Source organism: Gopherus flavomarginatus, chromosome 1 (assembly GCF_025201925.1).
Source record: "Gopherus flavomarginatus isolate rGopFla2 chromosome 1, rGopFla2.mat.asm, whole genome shotgun sequence".
Taxonomy (NCBI): Eukaryota; Metazoa; Chordata; order Testudines; family Testudinidae; genus Gopherus; species Gopherus flavomarginatus.
The window spans coordinates 153,579,521-153,596,729 of record NC_066617.1 but is presented as its reverse complement, the minus strand read 5'-3'; the positions used below and the strand labels follow the sequence as shown (position 1 = coordinate 153,596,729).

Sequence of the window (17,209 nt, the reverse complement as noted above, 5' to 3'; positions counted from 1 at the left end):
CATGGCCCCTTTCCACCATGGACTTTGATATCTGCCCATAGGTATCCTATGGCTGGAGCACAGCTGTGACTGCACAGCTTCCTCATCCCAAACACTGATGAGGTCCTGCAGCTCACCAGTGCTCCATGCTGGGGCTCGTTTGGGGCATGGAGGCATGGTCACTGATTGATTGATTGATTGATTGCATTCCATACCTGGCTGAGCAAACAGGAAGGGGATTTTTAAAATTCCCGGGGCATTTAAAGGGCGGGTCACCTGAGCCCAGGGCAGTGGAGTGCGAAATGATGAGCAGAGTGGCTGAAAAGGTATTCTGGGATACCTCCTAATACCCTGGAGGCCAATAAAAGTGCTTTTGCTGGCCACACTTGATGAGCAGTGCTGCATTACCAGCGCTGGAATCGTTACACCCCAAGCAGACCAGGTGTACAGCCAACGCTGCAGCCAGGGAGTTGCAGCGCTTCCTGTGCTTTGCAAGTGTGGACACAGAGTAAGTTGCAGCGCTGTAACCCCATCACCAGCGCTGCAACTCTCCAGTGTAGACAAGCCCTCAGGCACACATGGCTCAAGTTGCAGGGCTCTAAAACTGCAGTGTAGATGTTTGGGCTTTGTCTGCAGCCCAGGCTCTGAGATCCCACAAGGGGGAAAGGTTTCAGAGCTTGGGCTCCAGGCTGAATCCAAACATCAACATTGCCATTTTTAGCCCCGAGCACCAGCCCTCCAAGCCTGAATCAGCTGACCTGGGCACTGAGACCCTCAGGTTTTTTATTACAGTGCAGACATACCCTGTGTGTCCCTGTGTGTGTCAGGTCCCGAAAAGTCAGAACTGAGACGCTTCTTTTTCCAGTAAGCAACCTTTATCCCTGAAAGTGTAAGATGAACACTTACTGGGGGACTGGATGTCTCTAGGCATTGCTAATGAGCTACAGAGCCTTTTGAATCTAAATCATCAACCTGAACCCAGCCCAGATCAGTAGGGATTAAATTGTTCCTAACTATCTGATGTTTGGTGGCCCCTCTAGGAGATGACTTTGCGGGAGCTGACTTCCAGCTCTCCTTTTACAAATTCAACTGGAGCTAGCTGGAAAAATGCTGATGAAATATTTTTTGTCAGAATTTGCCAATTCATTGAAATCAAAACATTTTGTGGAGCTGATTCAATTTTGGCCATATTCCTCTGGAATCCAGGCAGGGTTCCGGCCTGCCAGCCAGGTCCCATTAGAAACCTGCCTATTTCCTGCCAGCTCACCTGCCTAGCTCCTTGGCAGCTCAGCCATCAGGCTGCTATAGAGCTCAGGGTTCCAGGGCAGCCTGCCAGGCACACTGCCTTGGAGTTGGAACTCCCTTCCCTTTCACAGAGAATTTTGAAATTGTGCGGTTCCATTCCAAATGGGAACAAAATCATACTTGGAAATATCAGAATCCTCCATGACCTTTCTCTGCCCAGTTCTCCTTACCTCTACACTTTGCATTGATTAGTAGGCACAGCAGCAAGGCCAAAAGTTGCATGGACCATGAAATATTCATTACCCCTAGAGGAAGTTACCCCAGATGAGAGTTGAGGTAGGCTGGCAAGGCAGTGTGGGTGGGAAGCTTCCCTTGCTGATATCCTGTAGATAAACAGGCTTTCATTCCACAGAACAGTCAAGCCAACACCTTGCACCAGCACTAAGCACACACATATTTTTAAGATGAAGTATATGGATATATGCAAATTATTTGAAATTATGTAAATTGTCTCATTAAAGAATTTTTTAAAATGTTACAAATACATCTGCACACAAGTTGGCAACTATGGATACAAATCCTCCTAATTCAAGGCATAAACCGACCACTAAGTGACAGCAACTGGGAAAAATTAATCCCAGGGGCAGATTATTCCATAAATTGTCCCCAGGGGGTTTCTTGGCCCTTCCTCTGAAGCATCTGCTACAGAACATTATCAGAGACAAGATCCTGGACTAGATGGACCACTCTGGGTAATCCAGTCTGGCAAATCCTATGTCCCTAGAAATAACCAGAGCATAGTGGCCTTTTGGTCACTCTCACCTTTTGGGAATGCCGCTAGCACATCCCTTTTGCCAATGCCAACTGAGAAAACCTGGTATCAAGCCAGGACCCAGAACAGACTCTTTGGAGTAAAGGGTAGGAATGAAGTTGGCCCTCTATCCCTGCTCATCTCACTCTGTCTATGTCTCTGTGCCTGACATGAAGCCATTTTTACCTTGATATTGTCCTATATCTGCTCATGTCCTCTGAAATGGGCCACATTCCCAGGTGCTAATGAGATGCAAAAATGCCTTGACTGAGAGAGGATGTCTTTGGTTCTTATGAAATTACCAGCCCCGCCTCCCCTCACTTGCTGTTTCATCACTCTACACCAGCAAGAGCCACAAAGTTCCACAGCACAGCAGATGGCTATATCTGGGACCCAACCCTTCCCCAGCCAGTTGAGCTCAGATGAAATTCCTTAGTGCCCTGGTCTCTTGTCAGGCATGAGCACTGCATTTTGAGTTAGCACAGCAAAGCTGGGAGGACCACAGGATCTCTATGTATCTTGAACTCTTGACTCTCGTCCCATCCTTAGCCCAGATGGAGGAAGCATGTAGGCATATAGGCCATCATTAGACATGGGTGAATTATAGTTTTAAATTTAGTTGCGATATTAGCATGAGCATATAGACTCAAAGCATGGAACCAAAAAGAATGAGATCACGAGAAAGAAGAGTTGTGGGGACCTTTCAAAATACCAGTGTTATCTTTTTACAGTCTTGTCTAAAGTAACAGAAATAAAACATGGTTAACTGGGTATCAGGTGACAGGTTTCAGTGGTAGCTGTGTTAGTCTGTATCAGCAACAAAAAAAAACAAGGAGTCCTTGTGGCACATTAGAGACCAACAAATTTATTTGCGCATAAGCTTTCATGGGCTAAAACCCACTTCATCAGATGTCTGAAGTAAAAGATACAGGAGCAGGTATAAATATATGAAAGGATGTGGGGTGCTTTACCAAGTGTTAAATCAGTCTAATAAGATAAATCAATTAACAGCAGGATACCAAGGGAAGATAAATAACTTTTGAAGTGGTAAGAGAGTGGCCCATTACAGACAGTTGACAAGAAGGTGTGAGTAACCGTAGGGAGAAATTAATATTGGGAAAATTAGTTTAGGTTTTTGTAATGACACAACCACTCCCAGTCTTTATTCAGGCCTAATCTGATGGCATCTAGTTTGCAAATTAATTCCAGTTCTGCAGCTTCGCATTGGAGTCTGTTTTTGAAGTTTTTTTGTTGAAGAATTGCCACTCTTGAGGTCTGTTATTGAGTGACCAGTGAGACTGAAGTGTTCTCCTTCTGATTTTTGAATGTTATGATTCTGGATGTCAGATTTGTGTCCATTTATTTTTTTGCATAGAGACTGTCCAGTTTGGCCAATGTACGTGGCAGAGGGGCATTGCTGGCACATGATGGCATATATCACATTGGTTGATGTGCAGGTGAATGAGCCGTGGCTGATGTGGTTGGGTCCTATTATGGTGTCCCTTGAATAGATATGTGGACAGAGTTAGCACTGGGGTTTGTAGCAGGGTTTGGTTCCTGGGTTGGTGTTTTTGTTGTGTGGTGTGTAGTTGCTGGTGAGTATTTGCTTTAAGTTGGGGGACTGTCTGTAAGCTAAGGCCATCGCTACACACACTTTACAGCGCTGTAACTTTCGCGCTCAGGGATGTGAAAAAACACCCCCCTGAGCGCTGCAAGATACAGCGCTGTAAAGCGTCAGTGTAATCAGGGCGGCAGCGCTGGGAGCCCAGCTCCCAGCGCTGCACACTACACCCGTAAGGGATGTGGTTTACATGCAGCGCTGGGAGAGCTCTCTCCCAGTGCTGCGGCTTCGACTACACCCACATTTCAAAGCGCTGCCGTGGCAGCGCTCCCGCAGCGCTGCCGGGGCAGCGCTTTGAAATTCCAAATGTAGCCATACCCTAAGACTGGCCTGTATCCCAAGGTCTCTGAGAGTGAGGGATCGTCCTTCAGGATAGGTCGTAGATCCTTGATGATGCGCTGGAGAGGTTTTAGTTGCGGGCTGTAGGTGACGGCTAGTGGCGTTCTGTTACTTTCTTTGTTGGGCCTGTCTTGTAGTAGGTGACTTCTCAGTACCCTTCTGGCTCTGTCAATTTGTTTCTTCACTTCACTAGGTGGGTATTGCAGTTTTAAGAATGCTTGATAGAGATTCTGTAGGTGTTTGTCTCTGTCTGGTATTTGTAGGAGATTCTGTAGGTGTTTGTTTCTGTCTATCTCCCAGGTGCAGTAAATAACTGGCTATATAAGACATTTCTTCATCTGGCCTTAGTTAAGGTCTGATAGTTGGCAGTGATTTCACTTGTTTGCTAAAGGGTATACAAAAGTAAACTCTTAAAAGGTTGATTGGCAACAGCTGCCGTGCCAAGTTGGAGCCGACCAATACGGGTCTAAACACCACTTGCTTTAGTCCGTTTTTAAGTACACCTCTACCCCGATATAAAGCGACCCAATATAACACGAATTCGGATATAACATGGTAAAGCAGCACTCTGGGAGGGTGGGGCCGCGCACTCCGATGGATCAAAGCAAGTTCGATATAACGTGGTTTCACCTATAATGTGGTAAGATTTTTTGGCTCCCAAGGACAGCGTTATATCAGGGTAGAGGTGCATCTTGATTAAATGCTTATCAATGTTTTGTTGCTGTTTGGATGTAATAAATTGCTTATTATTTAGGCTTTTGAGGCATAGTTAGAACAAATGTATAAATACAGTTCAGCCGTTGGATTTAATAAAGGAATTTATGGTTAAATTGGTATTTTGGAAATACTCTGCATAAATAATAATAATTCTAATAGAGGGAGATGCCAGCTTCTAAAAATAACATATATGAGGACTCTGGCTGCTGCAGTCACCTCAGTAAGGGGCCTTCACATTGAGTAGGGAGTTGTGGTGTCCATTGTCTTGGGAAAACCTTCTAGTCCCACTGGATTAAATGGGGCCTGGAGCTTCGCACTTCTGGTCTGAGAGGTGACATTGTCTGGCATTGCCCCAGTCCCCCTCTATCCCAGCCTTCCCCATCCCCCTGACCTGGGACCAGGCTGCTGAATGATGCTGGGAGAAGGCCTCAGACCAGATGACTGTCCCCACCATCCAAACTGGGACGCTTTGGTTACACCTGGGAAATTACCTGCTGCTGACAGTGGGTGTCAGCAGTATTTGCAACTGAATGAGTGCTGAACCCAGCCTGTGCTCAGCTACCCTTACAGCTGAACCGTGCTCAGAAACCAGGGCTGGACCCTGCTCTGTAGCTGTAACACATATACCCCAGCCTATACATACCCCAGCCTGCCCTCTCCTGTCCATATGCCCCACTCACAGCCAGTATACGCTCAGCCTCACACACACACACACACACACACACCTGTCACCCACAGAGGCCAGTCTTCCCTCTCCCTTACACACATGCACAGATCTCCCACCTGTAATACACACCCGCCTACTCTCTCCAGGTACACATGCAACTGACACTTGTACCACATCAGCCTGTCTGCTCCCTAACCGAGACCTGCCCTCACACCTGCAGGGCACACAGAGACCAGCCTGGCCTCTCCCAGGCTAACGCCCACACACAGCACCCTACACACACTCCTCCTACTCCCAGCAGGAAACAAATCGCTCGGAAGCCCAGCAGAACAACACCCGGCTCGGGGAGTGCGGAGGGGAGGGACTCACACACACACACACACACACACACACACACACACTAATAGACGATCGCCCTTTATCTCCTCGCCCCGCCACCGCCCCCCTCCCCGCTGAGCCCAGCCGATCCCAGCGCCATTGATCCGGAGCCAGCGCTCCGGGCTGCTCCCTCCATCTCGCGCTCGCTCACTGTCACTCCGGCTGGCGGGGCCGATCCCCGCTGCCCGCGGCGCCCCGTGGCTGGGGCATGTGGGCCGCGGGAGCGAGGCGGGCGGCAGAGCCGCACGCACACACAGGGAGAGATGCTCCGGTCGCCATGGCAGCGCCAGCCCCAGCGAGAGGTAAGATGGGTCCCTTCAGCTCCAGACGCCAGTGTGCGGCCAGGGGGAGGGGGCTGCCCCTTCGCCGCGCTTCGCCTTTCCCCGCGGGTCAGCCCCCCCTCTCCTCTAGCGAGCACTAAGTGTGCCCCCCCGTCTCGCTCGCAGCCCATCGGGATGCATCGCCTGCCCTGGAGGTGACTATCACCTCCACACTCAGAGGCTCGTGCTCTAAGGCCTTATCACTCTTGTGCTCGGCATTCAGCTGGCCGTGGGGCCCTCTGCCCCTTCCTTCTCTCCCTTGCTCTTATTCCATTCAGCCACCACTTTCGCCTTCTTTTCCTTAGTGTTCCCCCCCTGCATCCCTCTGCCTGCGGCTTTGCCCCCTCCCACACAGCAAGGTGAGGGGAAAGGGAAAGCAGCTTGCCCGGGCCCCACACTGCTCCCTTCATCCCTTGCCCCCAGTACCCCTCCACCACTTAGCAATAACCATTGCAACTTCTTTGTAACCCTTTCCAGTTTCTGTGCCTCGGACAGGAGACAAAAGAACACGGTGGGTGGAAGAGGCCCTGCAGCTCCGGCCCCCGCACCTTTGCTCCCCTAGCCCAGGCAGATACTGCCCCTTGCTCCATCTCTGTTAGGCTTTAGAGCTTTCTCACTCACTCTCTCTCCTTTTGGGTCATCTTCATCTCAGACCTTTTCCTCTTCTGCCTTTCCCTGAGTCACAAGTCCATGAGCTGAACTTCCCAGCTGGCAGGATGGATGGTGGGAGGGTGGCCTTTTGACAGATGGGCGAAGGGACAGGGGCAGGGATCTGCCAGCAGACAGCTTCTGAGACCCAGACACCACGGATTCAGCGGTGTTTCTGCGGGAGGTCTGCCAGTGCTGCCGAAGGCTGCCTGACTGCTGCCCTCTCAGAGACCGGCAGGCCGCCCCCCGCGGCTTGCTGCCCCAAGCATGCGCTTGCCGCACTGGTGCCTGGAGCCGCTTCTGACCATGAGCCACCCACCCAGTGCCTGAGAGCAGATTTGGACCCCACAGAAAACAGGAGGGGGACTGACTGGTTTAGTGACAGGTGTGGGTAGGCGCATGAGACAGTAGGGGCTGGGAATTCCCCCTCCAATACAATACTGCCTCCTTGGATTACTAGGGGGTCTTTAGTTTCATAACTGTCTCCAAAGGCCGCAGGCCTAACTGCAAGGGTGATGGTATGTTAAAAAAGCCCACCAAGTGGGGCAGAGCTGGGGCTCTTCAAATCCAGTCATGGAGGACAGGCTGGTCCAGTTACATGTCTCAGCACCTTGGCAGAGGGAAAGGAGCTACAGGACCTCAGATTGCAAGAGTGGAGGGTGAAACATGAGGCTGAGGATAAAAAGAGAGGCTGCAGGTCAGGAATTGAGGAGCATCAGCAGAACTAAGAACTGGAAAAGCAGATCTGAATAGGTCAGGACTGAGGAGCATTGGCAGAGCTGAGTAGGGAGTCCAGCATTGCAATACCAGGGGGGCTGTTGGGCAGGACTGAGGGGCATTGGCAGGGCAATGTGAGAGGTCAGGCCTGGAATAGCACAGCAGGTGTTTGTATGGGTCAGAACTGAGGAGCAGCAGCAGAGATGTGCAGATAATCCAGGATTGATAAAGCTGTGGGTGCTGCAGGTCAGGATTGTGGTGCATCAGTAGAGCTGTGTATCAGGAGTCTAGGACTTGCATAGCAAGTGGATGCAGGTCAGGATTGAAGTGCACTAGCTGAGCTGTGTATATTGTCTTAGGACTTGAATTTAAGATGTGTGGGTCAAGATTTAAATGCATCAGAACTCAGAACTCTGTGGGTCACCAGAGATGGTACAGTGGACTGTGTATTAAGATTTGGGGATATTGGCAGAGAAATAATGTGACCTAAGGACTGGAATAACAGGGGGCCTGCAGGGCAGGACAGAGAGGCATTGGCAGGGCTTTGTGGGGAGCCCAGGGCTGAAATAGTGTAAGGCTACTGCGGAGCAGGACCGGGAGCCACCATAAGAGATATGCAAGGAACTAAGGATAGGAATAGCTGTGGGTCCTCCAGGTCAGGATTGAGGGGCATGAGTAGAGCTTTGTCTGAGGATCCAGGCCTGGAACAGCTAGAAAGCAAAATTGAGGTGCCATGGCAGAAATGTGTTGGGCTAAGACTTGAACAGCAGGATGTTGGTGGGTCAGGAGGGCACTGGCATAGCTGGACCTAGAACTGGAATATTAGGGGGATGAGAGGATACATCTCAAATGAGGGGCATTAGCAAAGCTTTGGGTGGAGAACCCAAGTCTGAAATAGCATAGGTCCTGTGGATCACAACAGAAGTGCACCTGCAGAGATGTGAGGATCTGAGGCCTGAAATCCAGGAGGGAGAGGGTTTTTAAGACAGACTTGAGGTGCTTTACAGCTTTGTACAAAAGAGTTCACAATTGGAAGCACAGGGCAGGGGCTTAGGGATCAGGACTGAGGTGTGTCAGCAGAAGTGTTGTGTGTGGGAATCCCAGGACCAGGATGGCAGGGGCTGTGGGAGGCAGCAGGACAGGAGGCAGCAGAACCGAGAGTGGGTGCAGGGGAGCCAAACCTGGAGCTGCGGGGGCTGCAGGTCAGGACAAGCATGCATCTGGATAGTCTATTATCTAAAGTTACTGGGGACAACCCTGCATAGCCTAGATCAGAATGCTCTATTTGTGTGTGTGAGTGTTGAGAGATGGATATATCTTACATTGGCTTTTCTCTTTTCTCCCCCCTTCTGCAGTGAATCTTGATCCCTGAATCTCCAAGGGAGCCTGGGAAAAGGATCTTCCCTTCTCACTGTCCCCCAGTTGTTCACCGGTTGAGCCCTGCACCTCATCCAGAGGAGGGGGACTTGTAGGAACAGAACAAGCTCCGGGGGTGGCAGAAAGGACACTGCGCAGGCCCGGTGCTTGGGGCATCCTGGACATATTAGATCATTGCTTCTCCTTCCCCTAACCCTCCATTGCCCCTCCTTCCCCTGACTCTTTTACAGCTTCAGCAGGGCTGGGGGGCAGAAATCATTAGCTCCCTGAGGCTGCAGTGTTTGGTGACTGGGGGATTGTGCACTGTGCATGTGCCAACCCCACCATTACACCCACGGGCTTTCTGAACCCCTCTGTTAGCCCCCTCACCAACCGTTAAGACACCAGAACTGAGATGCCAAGATCTGGCATATAGTTGCATCCAACTGAAATATCTGGACAGGTCTGAGCCCCAGAGACACCTGTTTGCCTGGATGTAGCCCTCACAGGCCCCAGAAAAAAGCAAGTCTCACTCAGAGACGGGGCATATATGGATGGAGCATGAGGCCGGGGATCCATCTCAGAGGGAGTAAAGGGGGAGAGAGGATGAAACAGGGAGAAGAGATAAAAGAAAGTATGTGTGAGAGAGAGGGGAAGCTCTAACAAGTGATAGTGAGAAAGACAGAGAAAAGGAGGGAGACAAAGAAAAGAAAGAGAAGGGAAAGAGAACAAGGGAGCAAATAAGAATTGGAAGTGATCAAAAGAGTGGAAGAAACATAACAAGAGCACAAAAGAGGGAAGGAGCGACGGATTGAAAGAGTTGCACAAAGAAAGGGATAGAGAAAAAGAGGGAGCTCTTCCCATATGCCCTGTAGCAATGTTTCTTGGTGACCCCTTCTGTGCATGCCATTTGCTTCCTATTCGGAGCAGATGAGGCGAGAGTTGTCTGGCCCTGTACGGGGTCCCTGTGCTTGATCCTCCTACCCTGTCTCCAGCTCCCAAGGTGGGGGGCATGATGCATCGTGGCGGGGGCAGCAGCGTGGGTGACCTTTCAGAGTCGACCCTGCACAACAATTCATTGTGGTGGCTGGCATGCGGGCTGCTAGCCCTGCTGGCCAACTCCTGGATTATCCTGAGCATCACAGCCAAGCAGCAGAAGCACAAACCCCTGGAGCTGCTGCTGTGCTTCCTAGCTGGGACCCACATCCTCATGGCGGCTGTACCCCTCACCACCTATGCCGTGGTGCAGCTGCGGCGTGAGTCCTCCGATTACGACTGGAACGAGAGCATCTGCAAGGTCTTTGTCTCCACATACTATACCCTCGCCCTTGCCACCTGCTTCACAGTGGCTTCCTTGTCCTATCACCGTATGTGGATGGTGAGGTGGCCAGTAAACTACCGGCTGAGTAATGCCAAGAAGCAGGCTCTGCACGCAGTGATGGGCATCTGGATGGTGTCATTCATCCTCTCCACTCTGCCCTCCATTGGTTGGCACAACAATGGTGAGCGCTATTATGCCCGTGGCTGCCAGTTCATCGTCAGCAAGATTGGGTTGGGATTTGGTGTCTGCTTCAGCCTCCTGCTTCTGGGAGGAATCGTCATGGGGTTGGTGTGTGTGGGGATCACCTTCTACCAGACCCTGTGGGTGCACCAAAGGCACCAGAGATGTCGTCATCGGCAGACAGAGGAAGCTTCCTCCTCCTTCCCCGCCTCAACACACAATACCTTCAATGTGCCGGCCATCATTGTAGAGGATGTCAGGGGCAAGAGGAGGTCATCGCTGGATGGCTCGGAGTCAGCCAAGACCTCCATGCAGATGACCAACCTCATCAGCGCCATTGTCTTCCTGTATGACACACTCACTGGGGTGCCCATCTTGGTAAGGAGCAGGCTGCCCCTTCTCCACCCCAGTAGGCCACCAACTCACTCTCTAATCCCCTTCTCAAGGGATTGGCAGGTGTGGCCAAGAAAAGGTGGAGAATGTAGTAAAGAGGTCCCCAGCTCAGTGCAGTGCTCAGCTAGCCCCTTCAGTCTGCCCCACTGCAGGCTGCATTCTTTGGAGTGATTTAGCCCTAGCCTCAGTGCCACTGGAGAAGGGATGTGGAAGCCCCTTTCTGTGTCCCTTTAGCTCCACACTGAGATCAGTGTACAATTAATCCAGCTTCCTTATTGCTTGAGACTTTAAATAAGAGACTCTCTCACCTGCCTTCCCTCCCCAAACAAGAGGTCTCTATATTTGGCCCTGTGTAGTTTCTAAAAGCATTCAGGGTGCAGGAATTTGCTTCTTCTGCAGCAGGAATATGTTTGCCTTATTCTCAAAATGGACAAACTATTTTTGCTCAAACTTTTTTAAAGAAGTGCTAACCCCACAGTTGAAAGGCTTGCAAAGCTCTGAATTACCAAGACCAGGGGGCTGGAATAGAAACTGTGCTGCGAACTTAAAGGTGACCTGCACAGGAATAAATACGAGGGTTTGTGTCCATTGTTTGCTCATGTATAGATGATACAAAAGGTCTGAAAGTTGCTGGTCGGGGGTTGAAGGTTTGTTTTTGGGTTGGGTTGGTTTCTTCCATCTGAATGTATTTTCTTATTAGAAATTCAGTTCTGGTCTATCCTGGCAGATTCTATGGACAGGTGACAAACTGCTGAAATTCACAAAACTGAAAGGGAGCAATTAAGAGAGGGGAGAGTTTCAAATTCTGTGTTCTCTGTATTTAATTCCAGTGCATAATGAGCGCTGTTGAGAAAGGATGGCTGTTGTAGGTCTCACACCTTCAGTTAACATCTGAGAGTGCAGAATAGGTGCTCTCAGAGCCCCCATGTTCTCCAGCAAACCCAGGGCAGCCCAGCCTTCACATTCATGACATCTGTAAGGGACAAAACAAGGAGACTTTGAAAAAACAAAAATCCCAAACCAATTATTTTAAGAACCCTTTGCCAATCAGTCATTTGACTGCACAGTTCACGCTCATGCCGTCTGTCTCTTCCCCCTCTCTCTTTCTGTGACCATATATGTCTCTCTCCCACTCACTGTCTGTTTCCTTCCTACCCCCAAGGTCGTGAGTTTTTTCAGCCTGCGCTATGATACCGCCCCCACCTGGATGGTGCTGGCAGTGCTCTGGTGCTCCATGGTGCAGACCTTGCTGCTCCCCTCCTTCATCTGGTCCTGCGAGCGCTACCGAGCTGATGTCCGCACTGTGTGGGAGCAGTGTGTGGCCATCATGACAGAGGAAGAAGGGGATGATGGTGAGCCCTCCCCAATATTCCCACCATCTCCCTAATCACAAACCCTGCCCCTGGGACAGAGAGCAAAGTGGAGAGCCTGCCAACACTGGGTGTCAGGCCAGAGTACTTTTGGCAGGGCTAGGAAGTATTCAGGGTTGGAGCCGGGGTTCTACAACTGGAAAAGGGACAACACTTTTTGTGGGGGCTGGAACAATACATGCACCCTCCCACACTAACCAAAGGATGAACAGAATTACTCAGACACCCAAATTCTGATGGTGGGGCAAGACATGGGATGTAAACCTCCAAACCACAGTGGGACCCTGTAGCAGGGTGGTTACCCCACTCCTGCCCAGAAGGGCTTAAAACAGCCCTGGGAGAGTGCTGAGGCAGGGGAAAAGCTAGGCTGATTGGAAAAGCAGCCACAGCTGTAGCCAGTGCAGTCAGGGCCCAGCTGGCCCTTATAAGAAGGTGGTAGGCCAGAAGGAAAAACACTCTCTCTCTAGCTTTCAGAGAGAGAAGGACCTGGCTGCTTGTGGAGCTGTGCAGGGTACCTAGGGTGGAGCAGCGCTCAGGAAGGGCAGATGGAGCTGGGGAGCTCCAGGCTAGAAAAACCCCAGGCTGCAGGCCGAGTTAAAAGCCGAGTTAAAGGCCTATGAGAGGGTCCTAGGGCTGCAGAGGGGCAGTGTGGAGATAGGCAAAGGTAACTGGTCCAACCCCCCTTGCCGATGATGAGTGGTGGTTAACAGACTGCTGTCTGCCCCAGTGAGTGGGGGCTAAATGGAGGCTGGCAGTAGCCACTGAGGCAAGATGGGGATAGGGAATTGAAGGTTCCCTGGGGTGGAGAGACCCAGATTGTGGGTTGCTGCATTGGGCAGAACCCCTGGGCAAAGGGCACCGGGGTCTGGGAGGGATACGGGGGCCAGCGGCAGGTGAGACACCGATCTGCAGAGGGTGCTCTGGACTGGAAAAGAGCTAATTCCCTGGACAACCAGCAGGAGGTGCCATGCTGGTGAATCTCTGCCCTGCCACAGACCCCCCTCCCCAACATTGTGATCCAAGCATCCATATTTATCTCCGTTCTGGTGGCAAGACATTTGGGGATGTGAGCTAGGACAGGGTAGACCCAATACTCCCTAGACCAATGAGGAGGGGGATAACTGGGAAGAGGGCAGACAGCAGGAGCTATGGGACACATTGAAAACAAAGGCATGTGAAAGGAGGGCATGCAGGCTCCCTGCACATGTGGTGATGAGATTCCCAGCTGACAGTGTTGTGCACCATTTCTCCCCATCACCACTAGATGGGGCCTGTGAGGATTACGGCGATGGACGGATCTGTAAGGTGCGATTCGATGCCAATGGAGCTGCGGCTGTGAAACGGGATCCCAGGGACGTCAAGCTGCTGCCCATGAATCACATGCTGCTGCCTCATGACAGGATGCACTATCTGCAGGTGAGTGGTAGAGACTGCAAGGGGCACCATACCCTCCAGTTCCATCTCCCTTGTGTGTCGCACCCAGATATTCCCCTCCCTGGAACTCTATTGGAGTCTTAATGGGTCACTAGCCTCTCATATGTGTATAACCCATGGATTCCCCTCTCTGAAACTCTTTCCTTCTTTCACTCTATCTCTGAGGCTTTCCGCAAGCCTTGCAGTATCTCCCTTCCCCCTACCTTCATCTCCTCTTACCTTCTTTCAGGTCCCCATCTCCCGGAGAATGTCCCATGATGAAACTAACATCTTCTCCCACCATTCCGCTCCATCCTTTCTTCACAAGTGGTCATCATCTGATGACATCCGAGTTGCCACTCCCCGCAAGCCTGGGGGCCCTGGCTTCCTTCCTCCTGAACTGCGTGACTACCACCACCGCCGGCGGCCCCTTGAAAATGAGCTAACCACTCTCCGGCAGTTTCTAGAGGGGGGGCTGCTCCCCAGAGGATCCAGCTCCAGCGCCTGCTTCTTCAGGGATGAGATCACCACATTTATTGATGAGACACCTCTACCCTCCCCAGCCTGCAGTCCACGCCACTCCCGCCTCCCACTCACATTGCGCCGGGACCGCCGCCTCTCCCTGGGGGGTGCTGAGGAGGAGGAAGAGGGCCCTGATCGAGCACGACGCTGCTCACTGTCTGGCAACGAAGACTGGCATCTGCAGGACAGACAGCAGGCACATGAAAGGACCCTTGAATCCTGTGAAGCACATACCTTCAGGGAGCTCAACCTATGAGATTGCATCAAAGACATACACTGACATTGGGATTCTTAAATAAAACTTTCAATGTCCCCCTGCTCCTGGGACCCAATGGATAATTTATGTTCTCATATTTCTCAACAGCTGGCAGAAACAAGGCACCCTCCATGTATGCTGCAGTGGTTGGGGGACAAGTGCAACAGGTCTGCACGAAGGAGCCAGGGACATGAGCAGCCTGTGTCTGTTCACAGGTTATAAATATGACTTGGGGGTTGCCCTCTGTTAGCTCCACCCCTTGTTAGGTCCATGCTCTCATTAGCTCCACCCGTGACTGAAAATGCCCCTGAGAGCAGAGGTGAGGACAATAGTATTAAAATTCTATATTTGGAGTGTCAAATGTTTGTTTTTAAAATGCTGTATTAATAATAACCTCGCTTCCATGGCAACAAAGTGATTGACAAAATGTTTAATGAAGTTTCCCAGGCGTCCGGGGAGGGACATAAGGAACAGGCAAAGCTCCTACTGCCACCCATCTTAACAGTGCAGCAGATCAGAGTGGGAGGCAGCAGATATTTAACAGCAACAATGCAGGGAGGAAGTGAAGGAGAGTCCTGTACCAGGGAGGATTTTCAGGACACAAGAGGGAAAGTTCTGTTGTCAGTCTCAGGGGTAACTTGGACTGTGTCTACACTAGACTTTGTTCCTAAAATTTCCACCCTTTCTACCACTAGTTCAGTTTCACCAGGATACCAAGAATGGGAGTGTTAGTGTAAAAAGGCACTGGTGGCTGCTTATGTTTTTACATCTCAACTAGAATAAAAACCTCCACCTGTACCAGCCCTGGTCCAGAGAGTGGCTAAATCTGCTGGAGACGGTGAGAATGAAGACCAGGATAAAAACGTTTTGCTTATGGAGCGGTGTTTCCCTGTTTACAGGCATTAGGATTAATCTTGGCTGCCTGGACTCACAGCCCCCAGGCATGAGTAAAGATACTGTCATGGCAGCATTAGATAGGGGTGTTCAGGGGACATTAGGGAAGAAGGCTAGACAGATAAAGAGGTTCAAAGATGGGAGTTAACAGCAGGAGCTGTCCTAGGTGTATAATGTAACGTGGCTTTATAATTGAACCCTGACACCAAAAGCCTGTCCATCCAGCTGACCCTCACTCACCGCCTGTAGAGCACCTGCTGCAGACCTTCCTGCTTCACAGAGTTGCCAATGCTTTTCTCCCAAATTCAGGAACAGAACCAGGGTATCCTGGAGAGGAGCACAAAGAAGCTTCTACTGTATGCAGACCCCAGGGACAGCACTTGCTGAGCTTCATCCATGATGGAAACCATAACACACCATGGCTGGTTTCCCCTTCATACTAAACTCTGAAAGGTGGACTAGTGTGTCTGTCAGTGGATCAAAGGAAATGGATGACAGGCGATGGATCACTTGATGATTCCCTGTTCTGTTCATTCCCTCTGAAGCACCTGGCATCAGCCACTGTCAGAAGACAGGATACGGGGCTAGATGGACTGTTGGTCTGCCCCAGTATGGCTGTGCTTATGTTCATGGAGCCTTTCACCTGTAGGACACTGTTCCAATTCTGCCCCAGGTTGAAGAGACTCGCTGGCTCAGGGGGACTAGGGAATAGAATACAGGGCCCTTTATCCCTGGGGCACTGCTTCCAGGGGTGGAATCCAAAGAGTATGTTAACCAGTAACAGCTTAGACGGTCTCTCGGGTGTATTCTGAGAGAATGAACATGGGGCATCAGCCTGAGAAGAGGTTGCATTACAGATCTGGTCTAGTTTATTCATGGGAAGTGGGTATCATAGGCAGGGGGAGGCTGTGCCTCCCCAAACAGTCTTGTGTGGCTCCACCTACACTCTGCCCCCAGACCCCCTTCTGTTTGCTTCCAATTCCCTTCCCGTTTTTCTGTGGCCAAGAGGATGGGGCAGGTTGGCTGGAGCCAGTGCGCAAAAAGCCTGGTGTTGGAGCCATGCCGTGCTGCCCACACATCCATCCGCCTGCCTGGCATTGGACCACTCTGCCCACCCAAGGCTCTGGAGCAGGGTGTGCTCTGGCCGCACCACCTGCCTGGGGCTGAGAGTGTGCGGGAGGGCTGGTGGCCATGGGAGTGTGTGCACTCTGGGCTCCAGTGCGGGAGGGGTGCAGAAGTGGAGGGGCAAGGCCTTGGGCAAATGAGGAGGGGCTAGGGGCCAGCCTCCCCCAAATGCTCATTCACCAGCTGCCCATGAGTTTATAGCTGCTAAGCCAAGCTGCACCATGGTAAATACAATATTGGGATGTGATCACGAGACACAATCAAGTTGGGGAAGGAGGGAGTGTTTTAGGTCTGCTTGTCCATGCAGAGTGGGGATTGGGTTGGCCTGAGCATCCACAAGAGCATCAGGTCATGGTAGATTGCCAACCCCATGCTTTAAAAAATCATGTTAGGACCCCAAAACATGAGTGTTTAAACAAATAATAAATGTCGGGGTTTGAGGCTTCAGGGTCATATTTTCAAGCTTTTCTCCATGCCTATGAAGGCTAGAAATTTACACATTTTTTTAAAATGAAAGTTGTTTCCTGTTGTCACATGATTCAAGGAGATGGGGATTTGAGAAACACCCTGGGCATCCTAGACTTAGAATAAAATTGAAGGGTGGCAACAGTATGGAGCTGGCCTGATTTTCAGAGGTGCTGAGCCAACCTTTACTGCAGTCAATGGTGCTGCAAACACTTGGTACCTTTGCAAATCAAGACACCAGTGTCCACCGTAATTGCTTGGCTGCCAGCCTTTTAACCACTGCTCCAGGCAGGGGATTTGCGAGTGGGGGTCCGGGGGAGAGAGGGGCGGTGGTTTACACACTACGGTGGGTTGGGTGCGAACGCTAAAATGCCCTCTCTGCTTAACCCCGCTCGATCCAGATTTGCTTCCTGCCGGCCGGGTGTAAGGGACCAGCAGGGAGGGGATCCCTGACAGCAGCCACGTTCACTGG

At 51.1% G+C, this 17,209-nt stretch overlaps 1 protein-coding gene and 1 long non-coding RNA gene across 3 annotated transcripts; one reads left to right on the top strand and one right to left on the bottom strand.

The window, feature by feature from the left end:
* Nucleotides 1–5,919: 5,919 nt before the first annotated feature.
* GPR162 (G protein-coupled receptor 162) lies at nt 5,920–14,629 on the top strand. The gene is made up of 5 exons (XM_050967262.1): nt 5,920–6,059; nt 8,798–10,677; nt 11,855–12,044; nt 13,327–13,478; nt 13,726–14,629. The coding sequence occupies exons 2-5, from the start codon at nt 9,811–9,813 to the stop codon at nt 14,251–14,253; spliced, it is 1,737 nt and encodes a 578-aa protein (XP_050823219.1). The 5' UTR covers nt 5,920–6,059; nt 8,798–9,810; the 3' UTR covers nt 14,254–14,629.
* On the bottom strand, nt 11,504–17,105 carry LOC127058211 (uncharacterized). Of its 2 annotated transcripts, none has more exons than XR_007776310.1 (4): nt 16,958–17,105; nt 15,388–15,474; nt 14,073–14,175; nt 11,504–11,665 (listed from the first exon to the last, which is right to left on the bottom strand). It is a non-coding gene; the product is annotated as an uncharacterized LOC127058211 (long non-coding RNA). The 2 variants fall into 2 exon arrangements; XR_007776312.1 differs by lacking the exon at nt 11,504–11,665 and adding an exon at nt 13,895–13,985.
* Nucleotides 17,106–17,209: the final 104 nt, after the last annotated feature.

Coding starts and splice junctions, on each gene's coding strand:
- GPR162 (XM_050967262.1), top strand. CDS start 9,811: ATGATGCATCGTGGCGGGGGCAGCAGCGTGGGTGACCTTTCAGAGTCG. Junction 12,045..13,326: donor AGAGGAAGAAGGGGATGATG/GTGAGCCCTCCC, acceptor CATCACCACTAG/ATGGGGCCTGTGAGGATTAC. Junction 13,479..13,725: donor ACAGGATGCACTATCTGCAG/GTGAGTGGTAGA, acceptor ACCTTCTTTCAG/GTCCCCATCTCCCGGAGAAT.